Below are 27,898 nucleotides of genomic sequence, written 5' to 3'. Positions count from 1 at the left end.
TGGAAAAACTGAGGGGAGGTTTGTCAGTCTGTTCCAGATTCGATATATTTGCAAAGACACCGCGATTTTGCGATGGAGAACCGCTCTGATGCTGCAGGGAAAATAGCTCTTGTGACCGGCCATTTTTGTGGAATTCAGAACAAAACATGCTCTGTGAATGACTGGGCCTTTTCGGTGGATTGACCTGTGCCAGGAGGGACTTTTGCTTCATTTTGAGTGGGACGAACAGTGAAGGTCACTTGGAGAGACCGGTGCCAGGGTCTTGGAAGCTTCGTGGAGGCCGCCCAGTTCGAGTCTTGCCTGCAAAAGGACCAGGACTGATATGACCGTGTGGATGGACATTTCTTCAAAGGCAACACAAGGAGAATTAGTGAGTCTGTAATAGTCATAACTCCAATCTTCCCCTTCAGTTCATCATTAATTCTGGGCATCAAACTTCGAAGGCCTGCACTTCAACACTGAATTCAAACGAATGAACTTTGAAGTAACTTTCTAGATTTTGGCCTGGTCTGTAATGGTTTGGGTGTATCTCACACACACACACACACACACACACACACACACACACACACACACACACACACACACACACACACACACACAGTTGGAGATAGGTTTAGTGTTAAGGATAGTTTAAGAGTTAGACGATAGTTTAAAAGTTAGAAATAAAATTAGTGTTTTAAAATTAAATACTGTCTGGTTCATTGTCTATTGCTGCTTGTCTGTAACAAGTTTTATATTTTAATAAAGTAGAGCAACTGTCTGTTCCAAGTGACCTGTGATAGAGGGTTCAGAAATAATGTGCCTGTTTTGAGAATCTAGTATCAGGCATGTGGACAAAGGTTTAGGAGTAACATGAGGGGGGAACTTCTTTACTCAGAGAGTGGTTACTGTGTGGAATGGGCTTCCAGGAAAGATGGTGGAGGCAGGGTCAATTTTGTCATTGAAGAAAGAGTTGGATCAGTATATGGATGGGAGGGGGATGGAGGGATATGGGCAGAGTGCTGCTAAGTGGGATTAGAGGAGGGTACTTGGATCAATGCGGACTGGAAGGGCCAAATTGGCCTGTTTCCGTGCTGTAATTGTTATATGGTTATATAACCATTAAGGCCAACTGAATACAAATAGGAATCCAGCTGGGGATTTTGGCCTGGGAGAAGATACTGACATTTATTCACATATCCTGCTAATGGATTTAGTAGATTTTGTCATTTGCAGAAGTTCTGTATGACATCGGAAACCTTGGAAAATGTGCTGACCAGCTGCATCATGGCCTGATATGGGGGAACCAACACCTGTGATTGTAAAATCCTGCAACAGTAAGTGAACACAAACCAGTACATTACATCCCCATCATCGAGAACATCAGTGGTTCTCAACCTTTTCCTTTCCACTCGCATACTATTTTAAGTATCTCCTATGCCATAGGTGCTCTGTAAGGGATTGCAAAGGTGGTAAGTGGTGGAAAGAAAAAGTTTGAAAACCACTGTTTTAATCGTACCTCATTGACTCGTTATGTGCACGGTTTCATAACTCCAGAGGAAATGAACCAATGACAATTTTTCTCAAGCAAAATATTTCAGTAACAATTGGGTCTGGAGCAGTGGTTCTCAACCTTCCCTTCCCATCCACATACCATCTTAAGCAAACCCTTACTAATCACAGAGCACCAATGGCATAGGGATTACTTAAAGTGGGCTGTGAGTGGAAAGACAAAGATTGAGAACCACTGATCTACATGGTAGCAGCAATCATCAAGGATCCACATGCTCTGCTCGCTGCTGCCATGTCTAAATGTCTATTGAACCTTACCATTGTCCTTGCTTCTACCACTTCCTCTGGCATCCCATTCCATATACCCATTATGCCCTTCGGTTTCCTTTTAAATCTTTCCCCTCTAACATTAAATTTAGACGGACAGACCTTTCGGTCTTTGAACCTATGCTGCCCAATTACACCTCATGAACCTACAACCCGTAATGTTTCAAAGGGTGGAAGGAAACTGGAGCACTTGGAATCTATCTAGTAATAGACTTCCTGACCCTGGAAAAAAGCCCATGGCTAATTACCTTGTCTATACCCCTCATCATTTTCTAAATCTCTAAGCTCCCTCCGTTGGCTCTTAAAATCCAGGGGGAAAAAGACCCTGGCTATTCAGTCTCCTTACAATTTAAGCCTACTCATCCTGGTAGTATTCTCATTAACCTTTACTGCACCCTTCCTAACAATGATATCTTTCCCATCCCTGGGTGACCAAAACTGCACACAATCCTCAGAGGGCAGGCTCGCCATCATGCAGTTGTAACATGATGTCTCTGCTTCTGTATTCAATGCCTTGACCAATGAAGGCAAGCATGCCAAAATGCCCTCCTTCTTTGCCACCTCGAGTCGCCACTCTCGTGTGACTGCATACCCGCCGCCCCATGCCTCTTTGTTCCACTTGAATTTAATGATTTGCATGTGGGCAAATTCAGGGGACTCCTGTGTTATGACAGTTCAGGCATCAGAAAGCTGCTCTTGTGGTATTCACAAATCACTATGGAGTTGAAGATTCCTATTAAGATATTTTATGTAAAAAGGTAAATAATTAGTTCTTGTCGTCTTAAGGGATGGCACCGCTTTGCATTATGGGACAACAACAATAAAATGATAATAGGAACGCAATAACTTCTGCACCCCCCCCCCCCCCCAACACAGATCAACCCCAAACACCAAACTTGGAAGTGTAGTGAACTGTGATGTGGCTCGTAATAGCAGCAAGGCAGATTGGAGAGGATGACCCAATGGTTGAAAGTTCAATGGTGCATAAATGCTCAAAGCACAAATTTCAAAGTGGAAAACAAGTGGCTCATTGATGGTCAAGAACATCTTCTAAATATCCCAAAGCTTAATATGCCACTTGCTATCAATACTCGTGTTGGAATACGGCCATTTCACCAGCAAGGTATCAGAGAACAGCCAAGCAACACAGAAACGATATACAAGTGGCAGTGTTCAAAAATGAATACAAGTAGCTGAACTACAAACTGGAGGGCAGCCCAAAGGCTGCTTTTCGATGAATATTGATGCATGACACCAAGTTAGTCTAAACTCGAAAATCCCAAATATAATCTCTCATCTGTGCTATTGGACTTTCTCATAAGGAGCAATGGTCGTCACTTAACAGACAAAAATGGTTCCTAGTCACAAACTACTGGCACCTTTGCTGGATGGCAAGGCTCCACATATCACTTCGAGCTTGCTCATAGAGTGACAAGAGGACTCTTTTGAACTGTTCCAGGACTGTTAGGCTATGCTTAAAATCTTGCATGTACAACTACTGAGGAGAGAACCAAATAGCAACAGCTCACTGGTCAAAAAAAGAGACAACTGTAAATCAGCTAGTCAAATGGAGCACTGACAGATATTTTTGTAATGATATGCAGGCAACTAGGTAGTAGGAAATATCAATGAAATCCTTCTAAAGTATTAATTGTCTCAGAAAAAGTTCCATCTATACTGGTAGTTGAATAGTAGTAAAACAAAGGTCTGCAGACACCATGGTTGAAATAAAAACGCAATGCAGGAGAAACTCAGCAGGTCAAACAGAATACTTTATAGAGCACCTTCGCTCTGTCCACATCAGTGGCAGGGATCTCCTAGTGGCCAACCTCTTCAATTCCGCGCTCCACTCCCATGTTGACATGTCCGTCCATGGCCTCCTGTACTGACCCACCAAAACCACCCTGAAATTACAGGAACAACATGATTTTCTGTCTGGGCACTCTCCAAATGGCTGGCATTAACATCTAGTTCTCTGGGTTTCTCATAGCCTGCTCTGTCTTCTCCCTCCCTTCCCTTCATCTTCTTTCCCCCAACTCTCCACCCCCCTTTCCTTTCCATTCACAGAGAGATCCCTCCTCCCCATGCCTGCTGGTGTGCCCTCCCTCCTTTATCCACCTATTACCTCCTGCCTATGGGACTGTGCTACTCCACCCTCCCCAACCATTTTGTTCAGGCACCTGTCTACATTTTTTTCATATCTTGATGAAGGGCTCAAGCCCGAAACGTTGGTTATGTATCTTTATGTTTCCTGCATAAAGTACACGGTTTGACCTGAGTTTCTCCAGCATTGTGTTTTTGCTAGTTGAATAGCTTGAATTTCACACTATTCTGAATTTATCATATATTCGGCTGGAGTGACCATCTGGTGAAGAGAACAAATGGGATCAATTTAGAAGCTAATTAATTCAGTTACAAAAAGCAGTCCAAAATAAACCAGTACTTTTTAAAATCCTATAATTCTGTTAAATACTCCGCATTGCAATTAAGTTTCAATACAAGTTTACCAAGAACAAGACTGTTGATTCAAAATAGCATTTAAAGGGCTCCAAAATGTGTTCAGCAAATCGATGCCTTTCCTTCCAGTTCTGCAAGAACTCCGCCGCTGGAGACAACATACAGAAACATTCATACAATTTTAAATCTTATTCAAGGGTGATATAGTGTTGGGAAATTTTATATATTGTGTGACAGCAATTGTTGCTTTATTAAAAACTTCATTTACATTACTTGGACAGTACTGTTCTACACTTCACAACTACCCTGTATTACACCTTCATTTCTTGCAGGTCAAAAAGTGTTATGAATTTTAACCCAAGCAATATCATTGGATCTATTGGTTTATATTATCCAAGCTACACACTGTATTTATCCCAGCCTTTTGTCAAGACAAGTTTATTGCCATCTAATTGTTCAAGTATAAACCAACAAAACAGTGTTCTCCAGTTTACAGTACATCAGACATCACACACACATACAGCCAAACAAGACATATGCATGACAAATATTCATCTATGCAAATACATATTGTTTCATAAATACGAGTCTCGGAGGGTCAGTGTGTGCAGTTCCTTTGGTCGTTCAGCGTTCTCACTGCCCACGGAAGAAGACGTTCCTCAGCCTGGTGGTACTGGCACTGATCCTCCTGGATCTATTACCTGACAGGAACAGCTGAAAGATGCTGCGTGCAGGGGTCCTCACTGATTTTGTGTGCTCTCTTCAGATAATGGTCCCAGTAGATCCTATGTGCAGCAAACCTTTTGGAAAACCTATTCAACCATTCTATATCTGTCTTCCATGAAACAAAAAATGTCACCTTGCCAAAAATATACATTATTGAAAATCAGTATTAACAGTTAACAAGGTCAGTTTTCCTGAGTCTTAATTGTATGCAACTTTGAGTCAAATGCTCCACACTCACCAACCCCCAATCCCAGACCACCTGCATAACACTGAAAAAGAATATTCTGTGATAATGAAAGATGAAAATTACTGACCTAAAGAAAGAGGTTTGGTACAAATGGATTTAACCCATTACAAAATACTATTTCACAGAATTCAACCCAATAAATTTGCAACCAGCCTGTTGAATGTTCACAGTTCCCTTCAATTTTCAAGATCTTTGCTTGTTTGATGATCAGGAAACTATTAAGTGGGCATGTGTTCACTGCAATGCTGACAGACCCACCCTTTCAATATACGATCAATATCTTCATTTTGAGCTTTATGCAGCTTTTCTACTTTTCGTTAACTTCCATTCAACACTTTCAACACAGGACTTCAACAGTTTATCCTTCTGTTCACATCATAGATGGTGGTCACTCCAACACCATACTCTTCTTTAAGATGTTTCACACTTACACTGCTGTCCAGTGTCTCCAATTTCTGTGCTACGATAAACATAAACGCTTCCTCTTTTTCTCATCATTGTTACCCATAGGGGTATCTGCAGGCCTTGTTGCCATTTTCAACAATACCTTTACACCACAGAGCAAAGAACAAGCAAAAAACACTAAGTAATGCACATAGGTTGTTGGTCACAAACTGGCGCCAACAGAGCGTCAGAGCCCCACATGGGCAAGTGAGATCAGGTGTGGAATTTTCCACTGGTGTGGTCATGTCAGCGCTCAAAATGTTTTGGATTTTGGAGCATTTCGGATGCTCGACCTGTACAGGAGAATCAAAGCCAGCACCCACCAGGCTGAGGAACAGCTGCTTCCCACAGGTAGTGAGAATGCTGAACGACCAAAGGAACTGCCTCACCTGAGGCTCTCATATCCATTAAATAATATTTATTTATTTGTATCGATGAATACTTGTGCATATGATAAAGGAGTCGAGCCTGCTGGGTCTAAATACCTCCTTCTAGAATTGGATTCTTGACTTCCTGTTGGGGAGACCTCAAGCAGTCCAGATCGGTCACAGCATCTCCAAGACCATCACACTGAGAATGGCCCCCCCCCCCCGCCCCCCAGGGTGGTGTGGTGAGTCCAATGTTGTTCACTCTGCTGACCCATGTAGAGCTTGAACCACATCATCAATTTCATTGAAGACACAACCCTGGTAGGCCTGATCAGTAGGAATAAGGAGTCAGTGTACAGAGATGAAGTGCATTTGCTAATGGACCGGCACACAGCCAACAACCTGTATCTGAACATCAAAAAAAAATCAAGAGATGGTTGTTGACTTCAAGAGGGCCGGGGGGATCACGCTCTGCTGACAGCTCCAGCATTGAAGTCGAGAAGCGTATCAAGTTTCTTGGAGTGAACTTGGCGGAGAATCTCACCTGGTCTCTTAACACCAGCTCCATAGCCAAGAAAGCCCAGCAGTGCCTCTACTTCCTGCAAAGGCTGAGGAAAGTTCATCTCCCACCCTCCATCCTCACTACATTCTACAGAGGACGTATCGAGAGCATCCCATGCAACTGCATCACCACCTGGTTTGGAAGCTTTACCTCCTCGGACCACAGACTCTGCAGAGGATAGGGAAATCAGTGGAAAAGATCATTGGGGGTTGGCTTCCTACCTTGAAGGACATTTACAACACTCAATGCATGTGAAAGGCAATAAACATTGAGAAGTATTCCACACACCCCTCAAGTAAACTGTTCTTCCTTATGCCATCTGGTAGGAGGTATTGCAGCTTACATCCAGATTGAGGAACAATGCTGAATATCAAGTAATTCAACAGGACTTTCAGAAACTCTGACCCAACCTTCTGTTTTCTCCTGTTTTGCTGCTCCTTTAAACAAATAACATAGAGCAAACTTTTTTTGAAAATTTTATTTAATTTCACATGTGCACTAAAACATACAAAAATTTCTTGTTAAAAATTAATAGTGTTTTTTTTAAATTCCCTCCCATCCTCCCCCTCCTTCCCCCCAACAGCCCGATAGAAAAGAAGGAAAAAAAAGGAAGAAAAAGAGAACATCTGGATACTATTTATAAAAACTTACTAAAACTATCAAATAAAATCTAACATATCTTAATTTTTTTAAGAGTCGTAAGATTCAGGTTGGATGATTACAACCTAATTCCTATAATTGAAAATAAGATTTCCAAATCTTTTGAAAAAAATCCAAATTTATCACGTAAATTATATGTAATCTTTTCAAGTCCTATACAACTACATCTCTTCATTCCCAAATATGCATCTGACAACTTTGAGTAAACTGGAGTCACTAAAACAATATCTCCTTCTGCTCAACACAAATTAGAATGTTCAATTCCATAAATAGTTATACATAGTGGTTCCCCCCCTTATCCGCGGTCTGAAAATATTAAGTAGAAAATTCCTGAAATAAACAATCTATAAGTTTCAAATTGCACACTGTTCTGAGAAGCAGGATAAAATCTTGCGCCGTCCCATCCAGTACATGAACCATACCTTTGTCCGGTGTATGCACACTGTATATGCTATCCGCCCGTTGGTCACTTAGTAGCTGTCTCAGTTATCAGTTCGACTGGCGCTGTATATATAGGATTCAGTCCTACCTGTGGTTTCCAGCATCTGCTGGGGGTCTTGGAACCCATCCCCCACAGATAAGGGGGGACTACTGTATATGTTGTTAAATGCTGCAATGCAAGGATGAGCTAGCTGAGTGTATGAATTGGGTAACAGGACTCCCCATAGTTTGACTTGACTTTTTAAAAAGGTTCAAAGCCAAGGAGTTGAGCAATGCTGGGGTTGAGGACAGGAAAACATACCTGTGACTTCACTCTATTGATAGAGGGTGTATCTTAAGAAAGCAGCTTTTATCCTCAAGGATCTCCACCACCCAGGCCATGCCCTCTTTACTCTGCTACCACCAGGAAAAAGGTACAGGAGCCTGAAGACGAACACCAAGCGGCCCAAGGCCGACTTCTTCCCCTCTGCCATCAGATTCCTGAATAAACAGTGAACCGCAGACACTACTTCACTTTGTCTTTTTTCTTGCAGTATTTTATTTATTTTGAAATGTGGTTGATATAAAATACTTGCTCTGTGATACTGCTGCAAAACAATGACTTTTGTGATATGTTCATAACAATAAATTTTGATTCAATACACAAACATATGGGGAAAATCTCAGCAGGTCACGCAGCATCCATAGGAAGTAAAGGGTAACCGATGTTTTTGGCCTGGCCCTTCACCAGCATTTCAAAGGAATTAATTTTGGGATATGACAATTGGTTCTTTGTTGCACACTTAGCTTTGGAATGCAACAAAATTCAATTTTTTACCATTGTAATAAGTGGGTATATTGAACAGTTGTTTCAAGGGACTTAATTCCACAAATAATCATTTCTCATTTGTTTCATATAAATAGCTAGACATTTCACAAAACTCCTCATGGTAGGCTGATCCAGACGCACAAGATTGGGAGATTGGATTCCAAATTTGCTTGGCCATAAAAGACAAGATAATGGTGGAGGGTTTTTTCTGAAGATCGGGGACGAGTGGTTCTCTGCAGGGAACAATGCTGAGACCTCTATAATAAGTTATTTGGACAAAAAGGCAGGAGGGATCGGTAATAAGTTTGCGGGTAATACAAATGTTGGTGGCGTTGATGTCAAAGGATACAGCAGAATAGAAATTAAGAGTTATTTGTGGAGAAATGGCTGATGGTGTTTAATCTGGGCAAGTGTGGGGTGTTGCACTTTGGGAGGTCCTATATCCTCGAGAGCACACTGTATGAACTGGGCAACAGGACTCCCCATAGTTTGTGCTTCCATGGAAGCACAAAGGGACTGCGGACTGCAAGTTCAAAGCTTCCCAAAAGTAGCAACACAAGAAGATAAAATGGTAAAGATGTACAGCATGGTTAGTCAAAGTAATAAAAAGTTGCAAAGTTATTTTGCGGCTGTTCAAAACTTTGGTTAAGGCACATTTGGAATATTGAATGCAAAGGCTTTGGATTGGTCACAGAAGAGGTTTATCAGGATGTTGCTTGGATTAGAGAACATTAAATGAGAGGAGAAGCTGGATAAACTTGAATTGTTTCGTCTGGAGCATTAGAGGCCGAGGAGAGACCCAGCACAAGTTTATAAAAATTGCATGAGGCAACAGAAAGTATAGATAATCGTAGATTTTCTTTCCAAGGTGGAATGGTCAAATACAAGAGACCATATATTTAAGGTTGAGGTAGGGGAGTTTAAAGGAGCAAAGAATGTTAAGAGACCTTTAGAATGGCACTCAAACATGCAAGGAATGGAGGAGATTTAGGAATGCACATCATGCGCAGACAGATTAGTCCAATTTAGAATCATATAGTAGGTACAGACAATGGGGGTCAAAGAGCCATTTCCTGTTCTGTACTGCTCAAATGTTCCATCATTTTAACCCTTTGGATTCCAGCCATTTTTAACCTTTCATAATATACGCCAGACTGGGTCTATGGGTAAACTACAGTATGAACCAGCTGGTGGTTGGGTATAAAACCAGTCCTGAAAAACAGGGACATGGAGTGTATGTTCTTCTTGATAGTCCCTGAAAACTGGGACACGCTATCAAAAATGTTTTAATTTTTAAAAAATATTTTAGATAAACAGCACGGTAACAGGCCCTTTCGGCCCTCGAACCTGTGTTGCCCAATACCATATAATTGACCTACAACCCTCGGTACATTTTGAATGGTGGGAGGGAACTGGAGCTCCCGGGAAAAACCCATGCAGACACAGGGAGAACGTACACACGCCTTTCAGACAACACGGGATTTGAACCCCAGTCTCAATCGCTGGCGCTGTAAAAGCATTGAACTTATCGCTACGCTAACCGTGTCACCCATGGTTCTTGCTTTTTTTTAAAATTACAGGCCTCTATTAACCTTTTGGACTCCTCCCATTTTTAACCTTTTAGAATATATACTATGTACTGGGCCCATGGATAAACCACAGAACCAACACTGGTATGAATCAGCTAGTGGTTGGGTAGAAAAGCAATCTCAAAAAAGCAGGGACATGGAGCATATCTTGTTGATAGTCCCTGAAAAACAGGACATGGAGTCCAAAGGGTTATAAAAGTTTCAGCCAAACTTATCTACTTGATGATGAAGAGCATAGTGAACATTTATCCCCTTTTGATGTCATGTACACCTCTTATGTTCAAAGATAGTTAAACCAAACATTTTCCAAGATCAATGCCATTTAACCATATGACCCAAATTCATCAATAGATTTGGGAATTGAGGTTATTGTTACAGTACTAGCTCTAAATATGCATACTTTCACTATATTTTTAAATATGTGCACAAAACAATTAGATACAAAGACCACTGCAAGATTAGCTTTTCAGCCAAGAGATCTGAATTTTCAATATTTCAGAAACAGGAATAATGAAAGATAGTATTTCTATAGTTCTCCATGCCATACTTTCAAATCTTATAATCCCATGTTTCAAATCAAGAATGCAGTTCTTAAAACACATTAGTAGCAGTAGTTACTTGGCAGGATTTGATCACTTAGCACAAGCTTTCTAAGAACACAAGAACACAACTAAAAGCATGCCAGGTCACTTTGATCTTTGCTGTATATTGATCTTTGCTACACTAACCAGCTGAGTTTCTCCAGAATTGTGTTTGTACTTCAACCACAGTGTTTGCAGCCTTTCATGTTTTACTTCCAGTTAACTTTGAACCTTTTTCTGCCATTCAACAATCACTTCTGACCCTATGCGTCAACCATTTTCAAACCTGATTTTCACATCCTCAGCTTCCTTCAGAAGACTGAGCACTCAACCCTTTGGGACAGGGATATGCAAACATTCACACCCCACTATTTTAAGAAATTCTTTTCATTATAGTCCCAACACAACAGCCTTTACTCCTGGACTTTCCATTGAAAGGAACCAGCATTTTAGCATCTACTTTCATCAATCCCTTTCAAAATTTTGCAAGCCTCAATGAAATCAGTATTTTTTCCCCAATTCCTCTGATCAAAGGTCAAACTTCCTTGATCATTCTTCACATGAATCAGTCTTGTGTATCTATACTGCACAAAATCCAAAGCCCAATTATCAGTTTTCAGGTATAAAGATCAAATCTGTACAGTGAACTAAATTACCTCACTCTAAATTCCTGCACCACTTCAACAAGACTTTATCTTGTACTCCACTCCCTCATCTTTTACAACTTCCATTCATGGGCTGATCAGTGAACTAACTCCACATCACCATCTGTACACCCAAGATCCTTAATATATCCGGGTGACGAAACTTCATTAAAGTAAAAGCACTTCCAAATTTCCACTAATCTTTGAAATTTCACACCTGCAAGTACTGGGTCTACATTTTAGATGACATCCTTATCCAACCTGTGTTCATTAATCTGTTTTGAGCAAATTACCCTTCCACCTACCAAGTAGGTCCATCTTTGTCTTTTATGAGCACTGAAAGGCCAGCTGAGTTCCTCCAGCATTTTGGTGTGTTTTTTTTTAAAGCCTTGGCATACCAAATCTGATCCATGTAACTGACCACAGAGCTGTATTTCAGCAAATTATAACACGGAAAATTAATCAACTTAAGATATTCATTGGTTTTTCTCTCTCTTCTCGGTTCTCAATATTTACACAAGTTTATTTTTATCCATTTTATAGCATTGGTGGTGTTCTGATTTTAAGCTAAACTACAAATGGTCTGCAAGATTCAATCCAACGCCAAGGATTCGTGGCAAATGCATGCAAATTGGCACACATGCACCTCTTCCGCTAGGTTTTAAACCAGTTAAACTGTACAATTTTATTAACTTGTTCCACTCATTAGCGATGCTAACTTGAACATCGACCTTGACGGCATTTTAGACTGGAAATACGAACCACGGTTTATCTGCATTCAAGGGTCTTTCTGCATTACTGAAGTCTCCTGAGGCCATGAATACAAAGGGACACTATACTGAATTACCCAGTAACTTGGCATGTGAATTGTTTAAAATGGAGCTAGCAAGAGTCAAGACTTTATGTGCTCTCCTCCCATTTAAAATGTGGCTGGGAAGTATTTCCCCCTCACCCCCCATCCCCCCCCACCCCTCACCTCCCCAAACCCCCCCAAACCCCCCCCACCCCCCCAAACCCCCCCACCCCCCCAAACCCCCCCACACCCATTCCCCCAAACCCCCCCCACCCTCATTCCCCCAAACCCCCCCACCCTCATTCCCCCAAACCCCCCCCCACCCTCATTCCCCAAACCCCCCCCCCCAAGATAAAACAGGTTATCATTTTCTTAACACAATTCATAAACCATTTGGTTATGAAGAGAAATAAAATGATGAAAGACACTGATACTTCTGGGAATTCTTGATATTTCTCAAGAATTAACATATAAATTGACAAAGATTTTTAAAAGAGCAGCTGATTCTCTCCATTTCTGCTCCACTGTGGGGCCAAGTGCCTGACAACCAGCCACAGCTGCCGCACCACAGCGCTGCAAGTCAACCGAACTTTCCTCCCCCCCGAGGAGTCCCACCCCCTCCGTCGCCGAGCAACGGGCGAGCCCAGCCAATCAGCCCTCCGAGCGCCACGTCCGTCAACCCGTTCGACTTCCGCTCATCAGGTTCGGTTGCACTCGCAGGCGGCCATGGTGACAGCGCAATGGCGCTCGCGGACGGTAAGTCCGACTTACCCAGAAGATGAGATTTAAAAACACCAGCACGGTTTTGGACGACGTTATCCCGCATTGACCCATCTTCGGAATCTCCCGCGAGGTCGTTACGCCCACCCCCCCCTCCGCCTCCTCCTTCTCAAGCTCGCCACGACCACTGACAAGTGCCCACGACGGCACCCGGAGGCGGGAACGACCCAGCGTGCCACGTGATCGCGACGTCACCGAGGCCTTACGTCATCGTTCGCGTCCCGACCCGCTGGTGATTGACGGCTCAAGTCATGTGATCGCCCTCTGCTCCTCGAAGCTGAGCACCCACATATGGAACCGTAGAGCGTGACAGCACAGGAACGAACAGGCCCTTCAGCCCTTCTTCTACTGCCCTGCCCCCAGACCCCTCCCATCCATGCACATTTTTCTTAAATGTTAAAACTGAGCCTGCATTCACCACTTCAGCTGCCAGCTCGTTCCCCACCCCCACCCCTCTCTGCAAAGACGTTCCCCACTCCCACCCCTCTCTGTGCAAAGACGTTCCCCACCCCCACCCTCTCCGTGCAAAGACATTCCCCACCCCCACCGCTCTCTGTGCGAAGACATTCCCCACCCCCACCGCTCTCTGTGTGAAGATGTTCCCCACTTCCACCCTTAACCCATGTCCTCATCTACCCTCAGTGGAAAAAAGCCGACCTACATTTCCTCTGTCCATACACTTCATATTTCAAATACCCCTATTAAATCTCCCCTCATTCTTCTAAGCTCTGGGGGTGGGGGGGGGGGGGGGGGGGGGGTGGGGGGGAAGTCCCGTGCCATCTTATCCTGTAATTCAGTTCCTGAAGTCTCAGCAACATCCTAGTGAATCTTCTCTGCACTCTTCCAGTCTTACTGATACCTTTCCTGTACAGTACTCCAAATTTGGCCTCACCAATGTCTTGTACAAGGTTGCAACCCAGTTCCAATATATGGTACCTCTTCAGCCAGTCTCCAGCAGACCGCAACCCTGACCGCATTTGCCAGAATCTTCAAGCCTGTGTGGGTACCTTGCCTCGGGTCACCAACAGCCTGCCGCAAAGCACCTCACTTGTTGCCCGCCGTGGTCTGCTTCTCCTTCTCAAACAGGGGTGTTCTCCCTGTTTTCCTGTCCCCTGCTGCCCTGGAGTCTGCAACTCTTCATGGCTGTTGCCAATTTTTGAGCATAGACCCTCCCACCATTAACACAACGTTTTAAGCCTGTAAGGAGCTAATGGCTAATGGTTCTGTTACAGCACCTCAGGACAAGTATTCATATCTATAAATTAATAATAAATATTGTTTCATGAATATGAGAGTCTCAGGTGGTTAGTATAAGCAGTTCCTTTGGTCGTTCAGCGTTCTCACTGCCCCTGGGAAGAAGCTGTTCCTCAACCTGGTGCTGGCTCTGATCCTCCTGGATCTCTTTTCCGTTGATGTGTTGCGAAGAATGGTTGACCTTCGTTCTCCTGAATTCCACAATCATAGAACATAAAATGTTTCTGCACAGACAGCCCTTCAGACTTCAATATTGTGCCGACATATATATTCCTCCCAAAACAAAAATACTAAACCCTTTCTACCTCATGACCCATGTTCATCCATGAGCCTGTCTAAGAATCTCTGAAATGCCCCTAATGTTTCAGTCTCCACCACCATCCCTGGCAAGGCATTTCAGGCACCCATAACTCTCTTTTAAAAAAAATCTTAACCCTGTTGTCTCCCCTGAACCCCTCCCTTCACTTTGTGCAGATGTCCTATTCCTGTCCTGGGAAAAAGGCACTGGCTGTCCACCTTATCTATGCTTCTCAGAATCTTGTAGACCTCTATTAAGTCTCCTCTCATCTTTCCATGCTCCAAAGAGAAATGTCCCAGCTCTGCTAACCTTTCCTCATAGGACTTATTTTCCAATCCAGGCAACATCCTGATAAATTTCCTCTGCATGCCCTCCATTAGTTTCCGCGTCCTTCCTATAATGAAGTGACCAAAACTGAATACTTTGTAGGGCACGTCGAAAGAACCAAAGACTTGTTGATCTAAACCAAGGCTTTTATTAACTAAAAGACTGGAGCGTATCACAAGTAGGTCGACCAGTCCAGAATGACCTGGTCTGGCTAGGAGCCATCCTTTAAGGCCTGCCAGTAGGCGTGGCTATGCTCTCAGCCAATCACAGTCATCCTACACGACCATCTGTACATATACACATTGGTGATAGAATCTGTACTATCATATTCACCCCTTCTTTGAGAACCGACCCCAGGGTGGATGGAGGTTAGGGGCTGTACCGGTCAGGGGACCTGACCATCCGACATAACCGCCGTGGTGCCGTGATTTGAGTCGCCGGAGTCGTGTTGCTGGCAGGCCCATAGGGTGCGGCCACTGCTTCGCTCAATTCGCAATGGCGTTGTCGACAGTCTGTCCTGAGCTGGTGGGGTGGTGCTGGTCCCTCTGTTCAAGCACATGACATGAGGGAGAAGGAATAGGGGGAGGTTGGGTTAAAGGCACAGCTGCACCTGATCCGACTTGGGCCAGGTCCCTTACTGAGACTGTGTCCTCCCGTCCGTCTAGGTACTCAACGTAGGCATAATGCGGGTTCGCATGGAGCAGAGTCACTTGGTCAACCAAGGGGTCGTTCTTAGAATATTGGACGTGGCGTCGTAAAAGGACTGGACCGGGAACCGTGAGCCATGGTCATACCCGACTCGGATTTCCTCGGGAAAGAGAACATCCTTTCATGGGGGGTGGCATTGGTCGCGGTGCATAGGAGGGAGCAGATGGAGTGTAGGGCACTAGTGAGCACATCCTGCCATTGAGAGTTGGGGAGACCTTTGGACCGGAGAGCAAGCGTAACCGCTTTCCAGACGGCATTATCTGTTTCAACTTACCCATTACCACGAGGGTTATAGCTGGTGGTCCTGCTTGAAGTAATACCACGCTCCAGAAGGTACTGCCACAGCTCTGCGCTCATAAACGAGGACCCCCTGTCACTGTGGATGTAACTGGGGTACCCGAAGATGCTATGCAGGGCCTCTATAACTGAGGAGGCGGTCATGTCCGAGCAGGGCACAGCGAACGGGAAACGGGAGTACTCGTCGATGGCCGTAAGGATGTAGGTGTTACGGTTAGTCAACGGTAGGGGCCCCTTGAAGTCCACGCTGAAACGCTCAAAGGGGCGGGTGGCTTTGATGACATGGGTGTTCTCCGGACAGAAGTGGGGCTTGCACTCAGTGCACACCGGGCAGGCTCGGGTCATGGAGTGAATCTCCTCGACCGTGTAGGGCAGGTTGCGAGCTTTGACAAAGTGCGCGAACCTCATGACCCCTGGATGACAGAGCTCCTCGTGGAGTTTCTGCAGCCTGTCCAGGTGTATGTTGGCACAAGTCCCCCTGGAGAGCGCATCTGGCGGGTCGTTGAGTTGACTTGGCCGATACAGTATGTCATAATTAAAGGTGGAGAGCTCGATTTTCCACCTGGTGATTTTGTCATTCTTGATCTTACCTCGCTGGGTATTGCTAAACATGAAGGAGATCGCGCGTTGGTCGGTCAGCAGCGTAAAGCGCCTGCCAGTGAGGTAGTGTCTCCAACGACGTACTGCTTCGACTATGACCTAGGCCTCCTTCTCGACAGAGGAGTGTCGGCTCTCAGGTCCCTGGTGGGTTCTGGAGAAGAAGGCTACCGGCCGGCTGGCCTGGTTCAAAGTGGCTGACAGTGCAAAGTCAGACGCATCGCTTTCGACTTGGAACAGAATGGACTCATCGATGGCATGCAGCTTTGCAGTGGCGATGTCCGATTTGATGGGGTCGAAGGCCGCTCTGGCTTCGGTTGACAGGGGGAAGGGGGTGGTCTTGATGAGTGGCCGTACCTTGTCGGCATAGAGTGGAACCCATTGGCCATAGTAGGAGAAAAAGCCCAGGCAGCGTCTGAGTGCCTTCTGGGTGTGGGGGGGGGGTGGCGGGGTGGGGGAAAGTCCATGAGGGGACGCATGCAGTCAGGGTCTGGCATGACCACCCCGTTCTCCACCACACAACCCAGAATTGTGAGCCGAGTGATCCGGAAGACACATTTGTCTAAATTGTAGGTCAAGTGCAGCCAAGTTGCAGTCTGAAAAAATTTCTCAAGGTTGACATCGTGATCCTCCGTGGCATGGCCGCAGATGGTGACATTGTCCAGATACTGGAAAGTAGCAGTCAGCCCGTTCTGGTCCACCATCCGGTCCATTTCCCGCTGGAAGACCGCGACACCTTTTGTGACCCCAAAGGGTACCCTGAGGAATTGATACAGCCACCCATTCACTTCGAAGGCCGTGAAAGGTCGGTCTTCTTGGCGGATCGGGAGCTGATGATAGGCCGAACGTAAGTCAATGGTGGAAAATACACGGTATTGGGCGATCTGATTCACCACATTCGTGATCCGTGGAAGGGGGTACGCATCCAGGAGCGTGAAGCAGTTGATTGTCTGGCTGTAGTCAACCACCATCCGCGGCTTCTCCCCGTTTTTAACAACCACTACCTGGGCCCTCCGCTGGCAGGAGGTTCCCGAGTTGGAGTGGTTACAGACCGAGAGCGAAGCGTGAGGCCCCCCAAAGTGCAGGGAAATGGTTTGAAACTGGCACTGAAAATCCAGTCCCAGCAGAGCAGGGGCGCACAATTAGGGAAGGACGAATAGTTTGAAGTCTGTGAACGTGATGCCCTGGACTTTCAGGGTCGCCACGCAGCACCCATTTACCCCAGTCGAGAGCGATCTGGTCGCCAATAAAATTCTCTGTGCAGTGGGGGGAATAGCCAGTCTGCAACGGTGGGCCAAGTCTGGGTGGATAAAACTGTCAGTTGACCCCCGAATCAAATAAGCAATTGGTATAGTGTCCATGCACTTTAATCAGTTCCATTGTTTTTGTGAGAGGTTGGAGGAAGTCCTGGTTGAGGGTTATTGATGCAGAGACTTGTAATGTAGACAGGGGAGTTTGGATTTCCTGATTTATGTCCACCAAAATGTCTATGTTATAATTTTAAATGTGGTATATTAATGGAGTACAGTGATAAATTATAAAACTATTGCTGTGTCAACTTTTGATTGACTTGATGGCTTCTTTATGAAGCTGTGCACTGATTTTGCAGATAAAGCCTGTAATGTATAATATGATACTACTTACAGATAATAACATAACATAACATAACAATTACAGCACGGAAACAGGCCATTAGGCCCTTCTAGTCCGCACCGAACCAAACACCCCTTTCTAGTCCCACCTCCCTGCACAATGCCCATAACCCTCCATCTTCTTCTCATCCATATACCTGTCCAACCTTTTCTTAAATAATACAATTGACCCCGCCGCCACTATTTCTCCCGGAAGATCATTCCACACAGCTACCACTCTCTGAGTAAAGAAGTTCCCCCTCATGTTACCTCTAAACCTCTGCCCCTTAATTCTTAACTCATGTCCTCTTGTTTTAAACTTTCCTCCTCTTAACGGAAATAGTCTATCCACATCCATTCTGTCTATCCCTTTCATAATCTTAAATACTTCTATCAAATCCCCTCTCAACCTTCTACGCTCCAAAGAATAAAGACCTAATCTGTCCCATCTCTCCCTATACTCCAGATGCTTAAACCCAGGCAACATTCTGGTCAACCTTCTCTGCACTCTCTCCACTCTGTTTATATCCTTCCTATAACTAGGCGACCAGAACTGCACACAGAACTCCAAATTAGGCCGCACCAACGTCTTATACAATCTCAACATCACCTCCCAACTCCTATATTCCATGCAATGATTGATAAAGGCCAGCATACTAAAAGCCTTCTTCACCACCCTATTCACGTGAGTTTCTACCTTCAGGGAACGATGTACCGTTACTCCTAAATCTTTCTGCTCTTCTGTATTCCTCAATGCTCTCCCATTTACCACATATGTCCTATTCTGATTCTTCTTACCAAAATGAAGCACCTCACACTTATCAGCATTAAATTCCATCTGCCATTTTTCAGCCCACTTTTCTAAGCAGCCCAAATCCCTCTGCAATCCTTGAAAACCTTCTTCATTATCCACTATTCTACCTATCTTAGTATCGTCTGCATATTTACTAATCCAATTCACCACCCCATCATCTAGATCATTAATGTATATAACGAACAACAATGGGCCCAATACAGATCCTTGAGGCACACCACTGGTCACCGGCCTCCAACCTGACAGACAATTATCCACTACCACTCTCTGGCCTCTCCCTTTCAGCCAATGTTCAATCCATTTGACTATCTTAAAATTTATACCTAAAGACTGCACCTTCCTAACTAACCTTCCATGTGGTACCTTATCGAAGGCCTTACTGAAGTCCATATAGACAACATCCACTGTGCTACCCTCATCCACATTCCTAGTCACCTCTTCAAAAAATTCAATCAGATTGGTCAAACATGACCTTCCTCCCACAAATCCATGTTGAGTGCTCCTGATCAGACCCTGTCTATCCAGATGTTTATAAGTACTATCTCTAAGAATTTTCTCCATTAATTTACCTACCACAGACGTCAAACTTACAGGCCGATAGTTGCCAGGCTTCCTCCTTGAACCCTTTTTAAATAACAGAACCACATGCGCAATGCGCCAATCCTCCGGCACTATCCCCATATCTAATGACATTTGAAAAATTACCGCCAGAGCCTCTGCTATTTCCTCCTTCACTTCTCTCAATGTCCTGGGGAAGATCCTGTCTGGTCCCGGAGACTTATCCACCTTTATATTCTTCAAAAGCCTTAAAAGTACACCTTTTGTAATCTCTATATTCCCCATATTTACCCAATTTGCTTTTTTTATCCCACATCTCCCAATATCCTTCTCCTTAGTGAATACCGAAGAAAAGAAACTGTTCAATATCTCCCCCATTTCTCTAGGTTCCACACACAGTTTTCCACTCTGATTTTCTAAGGGACCAATTTTGTCTCTAGCTTTCCTCTTACCCTTAACATATTTGTAGAACTCTTTTGGATTAGTTTTCACCCTGCTTGCCATAGTTTTCTCGTACCTTCTTTTAGCTTTCCTAATTCCTCTCTTAAGATTCCTCTTACATTCAATGTATCTTTCAAACATCTCCTTAACTCCATGCTTCTTATATCTAATGTACGCCTCCCTTTTTCTTCGAACCAAGTTTCCAATATTCCTTGAAAACCACGGCTCTCTCAAACCTTTTGCCCCTCCTTTTAACCTAACAGGAACATAAAGCTTTTGATGAAAGTTATCCATCCCAGCATGTTGTAGAGGTCACACTCCTGTAACAAGGCTGAGGGTTTAATCCCCACTCCAGGTTTACTCAGTAAAACCCCCGGTATATGGAGATTGGTAGATGCTGGATATGCAAATTTTCCTGTTGCTTGAGACTCACTAATACACCAGCCTAACTAATACAGCAGCATTAAAAATAAATAGTTTAAAGTCAAAAATACTGTACTGTACTTACACTGAACAAACTTCACTTCATGAATATATAATCGTTAAAGAATTTTACTTTATTTTGAGTCACGTTCTTTGAAAACATTTAACTGTCGCTGCATCTGCAGGTTCCTCCCCCTCTAAGGAGCCGTCTGAGAAATGACCAATAACCTTATAGATAATTAACCCCCACCCCCACCAAGTTTACAGATAAAGCCTTACTAATAAATGAATTAAGATAAAGACTCTTGTGAGCGGCATCAACCAGCTCTTCATCCTGGAAGACGCCATTTTATTCAAACAGCTGCTAAGAGTAAAGCCCGACCAAGTCACTCCCCTGGCTGAATATTTGCTCCACCAATCTTCAGAGAACATTTATTTTTACAATTTTATTTAAATTATTATTCATGTTAATGTTTATTAATTTATTTATTTCCTCAATTTTTCTTTTGGCCGGTTACTTGAATTCTGGCTAATAGTGAATTTACTGTACATTGGTGTGGAAAATAGAAATGGAAAATGCTGGAAAGGCTCAGGGGATCAGGTAGCACCACTGCAAAAAGAACAGTTAACATTTCCAGGACCATTCATCAGACCCATTCCAACAAAGTCTCCTGGAACTAAAATGTTAATTTTTAATCTTTCTACAGATGCTGCCTTTCTTGCTTGGTGATTCAAGCATTTTCTATATTAATTTCAGATTTACATCTGCAGTTATTCTTAATTTCCAGGTGAGTCCAAACATACCAGGGTTTGCTTAACATGCTTACAGCACCTAATAGCCTGAATATGTCTGAGATTGATCTCAGAAGCGAAGCAGGCTCAGTCCTGGTCAGTACTTGGAGGGGAGACTGCCTCGGAACACCAGGTGCTGTAGGTGTCTGTGAGGAGTACTGGACAAAGTGCCGACTCTCTATCTTCCTAACGGTAGACAAAAGAATTCCATGTATGTTACATTCTAAATGCAGTATTACATGACAATAATGGAACCTTTACCTGAACTTTTTTCTATCATCTAATATTTATTAACAATGCCTGTGGGATCATGTTGCACATAAATTAGTTGACAGGCAAGTAGGCGATGTGAAACAGAAAAGTCTGCAGATGCTGTGATTGTAGTAAAAACACACAGAAATACTGGAGGAACTTAGCTTGTCTCGCAGCATCCACAGGTGGTAAAGATATATTACTGACATTTCAGGCCTGAGCCCTTCTTCCTCAGCCTCCTATGGATGCTGCAAGATTGGCTGTGTTCCTCCAGCATTTCTGGGCCATTTTTAAGTGCGAGGCTGGAAATTGGAACGAGGTGTGAGCATAGTTCATCTTGGTGTAGAGTCACGGAACAGACTTCTGTTCCTTGATCTTGTGAATGTTCAGACATAGATGTTTGAGCCATAACAGTGTCACTCACTGAGTCTCTCCAGGAAGAGACAATCTAATCACCTGTTCATGGATCTTTTCTTTGGCTTGGCTTCGCGGACGAAGATTCATGGATGAGATGCTATCATCAACATTCTAGAGATCATCAATGGGCAAAACGTCAAGTGGACCAAATACTGTACATACAGTAAGTACGAAGGTTGCATTAGTAGATCTGGCTCTCAGCACCTGTTAGGGAAAAACTCATTTCCCTATAATCTTCAACCACCTGCAAGGCATAAATAAAAATCCTTCGCTTTAAGGCAAATTAAAAAGTATTTTCAATGATCAGAATTTATAGTCATGGCATTTGTCCCAAAATTCACTGTTTTCCAGCAGAAAAAAATGTAAATAAATGAATTAGTTCAAAAGAAGAGGAAGTGAGATCGTGTATGTCGAGGTGGTGAGGGTCCTTGATGATAGAGACTGCTTTCTTGAAACACCACCTCTTGTAGATGTCCTCGATGGAGTGATGCTGGTGATGGCGCCGGCCGAACTCACAACTCTCTGTAGCCTGTTCCTGTCCTGTGCATTGGCACCTCCGTACCGGGCTGCGATGCAACCAGACAGAATGCTCTCCATGGTACACCCATAGAAATCTGCCTTTATTTATCACAGTGCTGGCTAGGCTGCAGGTCTCAGCTAATACCTCTCAGTGCTGAATGACCCAGCAGGCCTTCATAGACAGCCTTTCTGCATTAACCTGTGGGACAATTCATCGCTGGAAAAACACCAGCGGAGGGCATGCATTCACAACAAGTAGCCAGTGCAGCAGTGTGGAGCAAATAGGGTGGTGGAGTGGTTGGAACAGAGCAAATCCAATGTTCTTTTATGTAATAATTTATGGAAGTATTAAGCTCTTTGAATATGTTAAATGCTCTGTGTATTGCAACTATCATATTTCATGGTCTAATTCGGCATTCTGTTTGAGTTGTACCCTTGAAATTAATTAATTATTAGTCCCACAGTACTTTTGGGAGAATTCCAGCTGTTTCAAACCTTTGTCTCAAAATTGAAATGAAAAATGCAAGGAGTTTAAAAAAAAAACTTCTTGAAACAGTTCTCTGAACTTTCAAGTTTTGCTGCAAGATGTAGCAACACCATGAAAGGAATACGTGAAGGATCAGCTGCCAACACAGGAAAGAGAAGTGTCTGAGGAAGATGAGCCAAGGCAATTGCTTTGATCTTCGGCAGTTTGTCACAATAAAGCATCCTCTTCGTGAATGATGAGAATTGGAGACAATGCCTTTTAGTTTCTTGGTAGTCAAGAGAAGTTGAAATCGTTAGGGACTATTCAAGTCACGACAAATAACTGCAGATATTTTTAATAAATAAAAATGGAGAACAGTGCGGCATGGAGGGCGTAGCGGTTATCGCAACGCCTTTACGGGGCCAGCGACCGGGACCGAGGTTGGTTTTCCTCCCTCCATTCAAAACATACCGGGCACACACACACACACACACACACACACACACACACACACACACACACACACACACACACACACGAGGTCTGGATTGAGGCAGCACATTCGCTTTGGCTCAATTCACAAAATATACATTGAAGTCAATGGAGAAATATAATAAATACAGAAGATTCTTTGGCTTGGCTTCGCGGACGAAGATTTATGGAGGGGTAAACGTCCACATCAGCTGCAGGCTCGATGGTGGCTGACAAGTCCGATGCGGGACAGGCAGGCACGGTTGCGGGGGAAAATTGGTGGGTTGGGGTTGGGTGTTGGGTTTTTCCTCCTTTGTCAGTGAGGTGGGCTCTGCGGTCTTCTTCAAAGGAGGTTGCTGCCCGCCGAACTGTGAGGGGCCAAGATGCACGGTTTGAGGCGAGATCAGCCCACTGGCGGTGATCAATGTGGCAGGCACCAAGAGATTTCTTTAGGCAGTCCTTGTACCTCTTTGGTGCACCTCTGTCTCGGTGGCCAGTGGAGAGCTCGCCATAGAACACGATCTTGGGAAGGCGATGGCCTTTGGAAATCCATTTGCCACATCAATCACAGTTTACTCATCTAATTTTTTTTGGCAATCTATCACAAAACTTTTATCGAGTTAGTTGGTCTTTCACAAATTCTTGCTGTTTTTCTCTAATGAATTCACTCTTTTGGAATCAACGGCTAATTCTTCCCCTGGTTATTTTTTCCCCACACTTTACCCTCTGTAGTGGGTGATCGTTGCATACTTTGCTGAGTCTTGCATGTTAACACACTCTCTACTTTGGTGAGAGACTATTGTCAGAAAATTTGAGCCCACAATCCTGCTTGATCCAGCAACGCAGAAGTGCTTTAATGTCAGAGGTACCATCTTTTTAATGCCATATTAAACTGAGCCCCTGCTTTCCCTCAAACAGTGATGTACCATTGGAAGAAGAGCAGGGGAGTTTATTTTGGTGTCCTTGCCAATACTTCAGATTTATTGTCAGAGTACAGATATAACATCACATACAACCCTGAGATTCTTTTTCCTGCGGGTGAGGCAAAATTACTACTTATTGGTAATGCAAATAAAACTGTACTCAATGTATACATGTAAACAAATAAAGAAATGTAAACAAACTGCAATACAGAGTCCTTAATTGAGTCCCTGATTGAGTTTGCTGTTGAGGAGTCTGATGGTGGAGGGGTGTTGCAAATTTCCTGAACCTGGTGATGCAAGTCTTGTGGCACCTAGACTAGAGTGTGTGCTGGGTGGTGTGGATCCTTGATGATTGCTGCTACTCTCCATTGGCAGAATCCCCTGTAGATGTTCTCGATAGTGGTGAGGGTTTTGCCTGTAATATCCTGGGCTTTTGCATGGTTTTCTGCTCAGTGGTATTGGTGTTCCCATTTCAGACCGTGATGCAGCCAACTTCAGGTTATCAAGTTACTTGTTATTGAATGTCGTCAACTGTTTGCTCATTGCTGTTTGATGAGATTTCAGTGGGCTAATGTATCTCGTGCAACTCCCATATTGCAGCAGTGCCTGACCACATTTTAAGAGCTTTGAATTGAAGCACCTGAAGTTCTATACTGTATTGTTAGGTCTTGTTAGACCACAATTGTTAGGTCTGCTTTGTTCGAGAATGAGTGAGTCAGACACCAGGCTGAGTCGAAATCAAGGTTCTTTATTACTGGATTGTAACACTTGCAACTAACAGTGTTAGTTGGAGAAGGCGCATTCTAACGATATCAGCAAGTGGTGTTTTTTTTATACCCCAGGACACGCACTTAGTAAATTATCATACCATTACATTGTCCAATGAATAAGCTGTTGCTACCCTTCTCTGTTAGTCTGCTGCACATCATCTTGTTATTGCCACACTTATCTTGAGTGTACAAGGTCACACCTGCATCCTGTTACTCCTTAGTACTGGGTGACTCCTTCTCCGGTCCCAACTCATGATGTTTTTACCTTACAATACTCAATCGTTGGATTTTTTTCGAGCAATTTTTGGGGGGTCAAATTTGGGGAGGGATCGACTTTTACACAGGTTAAACTTTTGACTGTGGTGAGTTCTTGCGTCGTTCAAGGAAGCTAGGATGGCCGGAACCAAATGGTGAATCCATGCTCGGGGTATTGGGGGCTCGGATATGCAGGCTGCCAGGGCCTAGGAGAGAATCTGTGGTCAGGGTATTGAGAGTTCGGGTGTTTGGGGCGAGGGATTGCGATCAGGGCATCGGGAGCGCCGGCGGGTGAGCAGCCAGGGCGAGGATCCACAGTTGGGCCGTCAGAAGCTCGGTTGGGCAGGTGTTCAGAGCCATAAAAGGGGGGGGGGGGGAGTCAACTATTACACAGCATCAATGATTACATGAGTATATTCAGTAAATACAAGATTCCTTTAGTTTGTTTCACACAATGTAAATTCATTTTTTTCCTTCTAATCCTCAAACATTTAATTCTACATCAGTGTCTCTTTCAGAATGAGAATTTATTGTCATGAACAAGTCAAGAAAATGAGTGTTTTTCAGCAGGCGACACGGGGCAAACGTGTAACTATCTTACAAAAACTACTATAAAAATAAAATAAGATTCATAGTCCACGAAAAGTCAGGCCGTGTCTATGGTTCATCGATCATTCAGGAATCTGGTGGCAGAGGGGAAGAAGCCGTCCTTATGCCGCTGAGTGCTCATCTTTAGGCTCCCTTTTCCCCGATGGTAGCAGAGTGAAGAGGGCCTGGCCTGGGTGGTGAGGGTCTTTGAGGAAAGAGGCTGCTTTCTTAATATAGATGTCCTCGATGAAGTGAAGTCTAGTGCCTGTGATGTTGCAGGCTGTGTTAACAACCCTCTGGGGTTTATTCTTGTCCTGAGAGTTGGCGCCTCCGTACCAGGCAGTGATGCAACCGGCCAGAATGCTCTGCAGAGCACACCTTAAAAAGTTTACGAGAGTCCCTTCACAGCACTTGTCTCATCATGGTGAATAATGGAAAGCTTCAATAAATGACGGGAACTCTTTTCTTGTTGAGTTTAATTTGGTGGGCTGGGTTTTCTCACTTGGGATACATCTGACTTTTACACCTTCAAAATGCGGAGAGAAAGTCCATCAAAGAAGTGGCCTCGACTCAGCCCTATTCCCAGGGCTTGTGTGTCAGGAAGCCACGTGCAGAAGCTCTCATATCACTGGTTTCATGGAATCTCTGTCGTTAATTGGGTAATTTTTGATATGGAACATTGAACAGCAGTGATAGGATATTAAGTCATAAGAAATCATTGTCGCTCAAGTTCTTCGTATTATCACCTCGTGCCAACACATATGCTTTCAGCAAGAATAGAGGATAATGAACAGGACCAGCTGAAACCAGCTATTATAACCCATTATAATGCAGATCGAGGAACTTGCCTATGCATTTAATCTCCCACAGGCAAAAGACTGATTGAAGTTAGTATTCCATATGAGAATAATATAGAAATATATCATCCAGCTGCCGGCTCTTTGACAGACCTATCCAATTGGTCTCAATCCTGTTTGCTTCCAACATGTAGCACTTTGCTCAGTTTTTTTTTAAAGTGAAAAAAGTTTGCATTTATATCCCAAATTGCATAGCTTCACATCCTCCCAAAGTGCTGACGAAATACTTCTTGATGTGTAGTCACCGTTACAATGTGGGAAGGTTACAATTGGGCGCAACAGTGAGCGTAGTGATTAACACAACACTATTACTGCGCCGGCGACCCGGATTCAAATCCGGCGCTGTCTGTGAGGAGTTTGTGTGTTCTCCCCGTGTCTGCAAGGGTTTCCTCTGGGTGCTCCGGTTACCTCCCACCCTTCAAAAGCATATGGGAATTGTAGGTTAATTGAGGTATTTAGGTGCCACAGGCTTGTGGCTCGGAAGGGGCCATTGCCTGCTGGATGATTAAGATTACATTTCAAAGTTCAAATTTCAGATTTATTGTCAGAGTTCACGTACAGCCCGGAGAATTTTTTTCTTGCTGACCCAGGCAGAATTTCTACTTCGTGGTAGTGCAAAAAAAAATTCAAGCCAAGGTAGAAATGTAAAGGGAGGAATGTGAGCAAGGAGGAAGTGCCAACAAACTGTGCAATTCTGAAAATAAATATTCAGTAATAAATAATGGGCATAAGTATGAGTCCTTAAATGAGTCCCTGATTGAGTTTGTTGTTGAGGAGTCTGATGGTGGAGGGGGAGCGGCTGTTCCTGATCCTGGTGGGGCGAGTCTTATGGCACCTACACCTCTTTCCTGATGGCAGCAGCGAATACAAAGTGTGTGCTGGCTGGTGTAGGTCCCTGATGATTGCTGCTATCCTCCTATTGGCAGCATTTCATGTATATTTTCTCGATGGGGGAGGTGGGGGGGGAAAGAGAGAGTTTTGCCTGTGATGTACTGGGCTGTAAAAATCTTGATTTTAAGATCTTGGCCATTGAGGCATGTGCAGACAGAATCGAGCTCAGTGTGACGGTTAAATATTCTGCCAGCACACATACAAGAGTTTGTACTGGAATACTGGAATGACCTTTGGCACCACAACAGAACCTACATCTCTCTAACTCCATACTAGAATGCATTGAGACAGAAATTCAGAATTTCATGTCATGAACATGTCACAAAATTCATTGTTTTGTGGCAGCCTCACAGGGCAAATGTTTATTTAAACCATCTTACAAAATAAATTTTAAAAATAGTGCAAGATAAATTCAAAGTAAGGCAGTG

General features: G+C 43.9%; 1 protein-coding gene and 1 long non-coding RNA gene across 10 annotated transcripts in view; one reads left to right on the top strand and one right to left on the bottom strand.

Annotated features, from left to right (window-relative positions):
* LOC138745470 (tetraspanin-3-like) overlaps positions 1–13,108 on the bottom strand; it is a 437,564-nt gene extending 424,456 nt beyond the window's left edge. For 3 of the 4 annotated variants that reach the window (XM_069902530.1, XM_069902529.1, XM_069902532.1), the window contains exon 1: positions 12,913–13,108. In XM_069902530.1, coding sequence (XP_069758631.1) covers positions 12,913–12,975 — 63 coding nt within the window. In that variant the 5' untranslated portion in view covers positions 12,976–13,108. The remainder of the gene's footprint in view (positions 1–12,912) is intronic. The other variant, XM_069902533.1, reaches the window with a different exon arrangement.
* LOC138745475 (uncharacterized) overlaps positions 12,853–27,898 on the top strand; it is a 69,575-nt gene continuing 54,529 nt past the window's right edge. For 3 of the 6 annotated variants that reach the window (XR_011346295.1, XR_011346296.1, XR_011346294.1), the window contains exons 1-2: positions 12,853–12,897; positions 15,466–15,587. This is a non-coding gene — a long non-coding RNA (uncharacterized lncRNA). Of the gene's footprint in view, positions 12,898–15,465; positions 15,588–20,828; positions 21,058–21,796; positions 21,894–27,898 lie in introns of those variants that run through there. The other 3 variants (XR_011346297.1, XR_011346299.1, XR_011346298.1) reach the window with 3 other exon arrangements.

Source organism: Narcine bancroftii, chromosome 11 (genome assembly GCF_036971445.1).
Source record: "Narcine bancroftii isolate sNarBan1 chromosome 11, sNarBan1.hap1, whole genome shotgun sequence".
Taxonomy (NCBI): domain Eukaryota; kingdom Metazoa; phylum Chordata; class Chondrichthyes; order Torpediniformes; family Narcinidae; genus Narcine; species Narcine bancroftii.
This window is presented reverse-complemented; position numbering and strand designations above follow the sequence as displayed.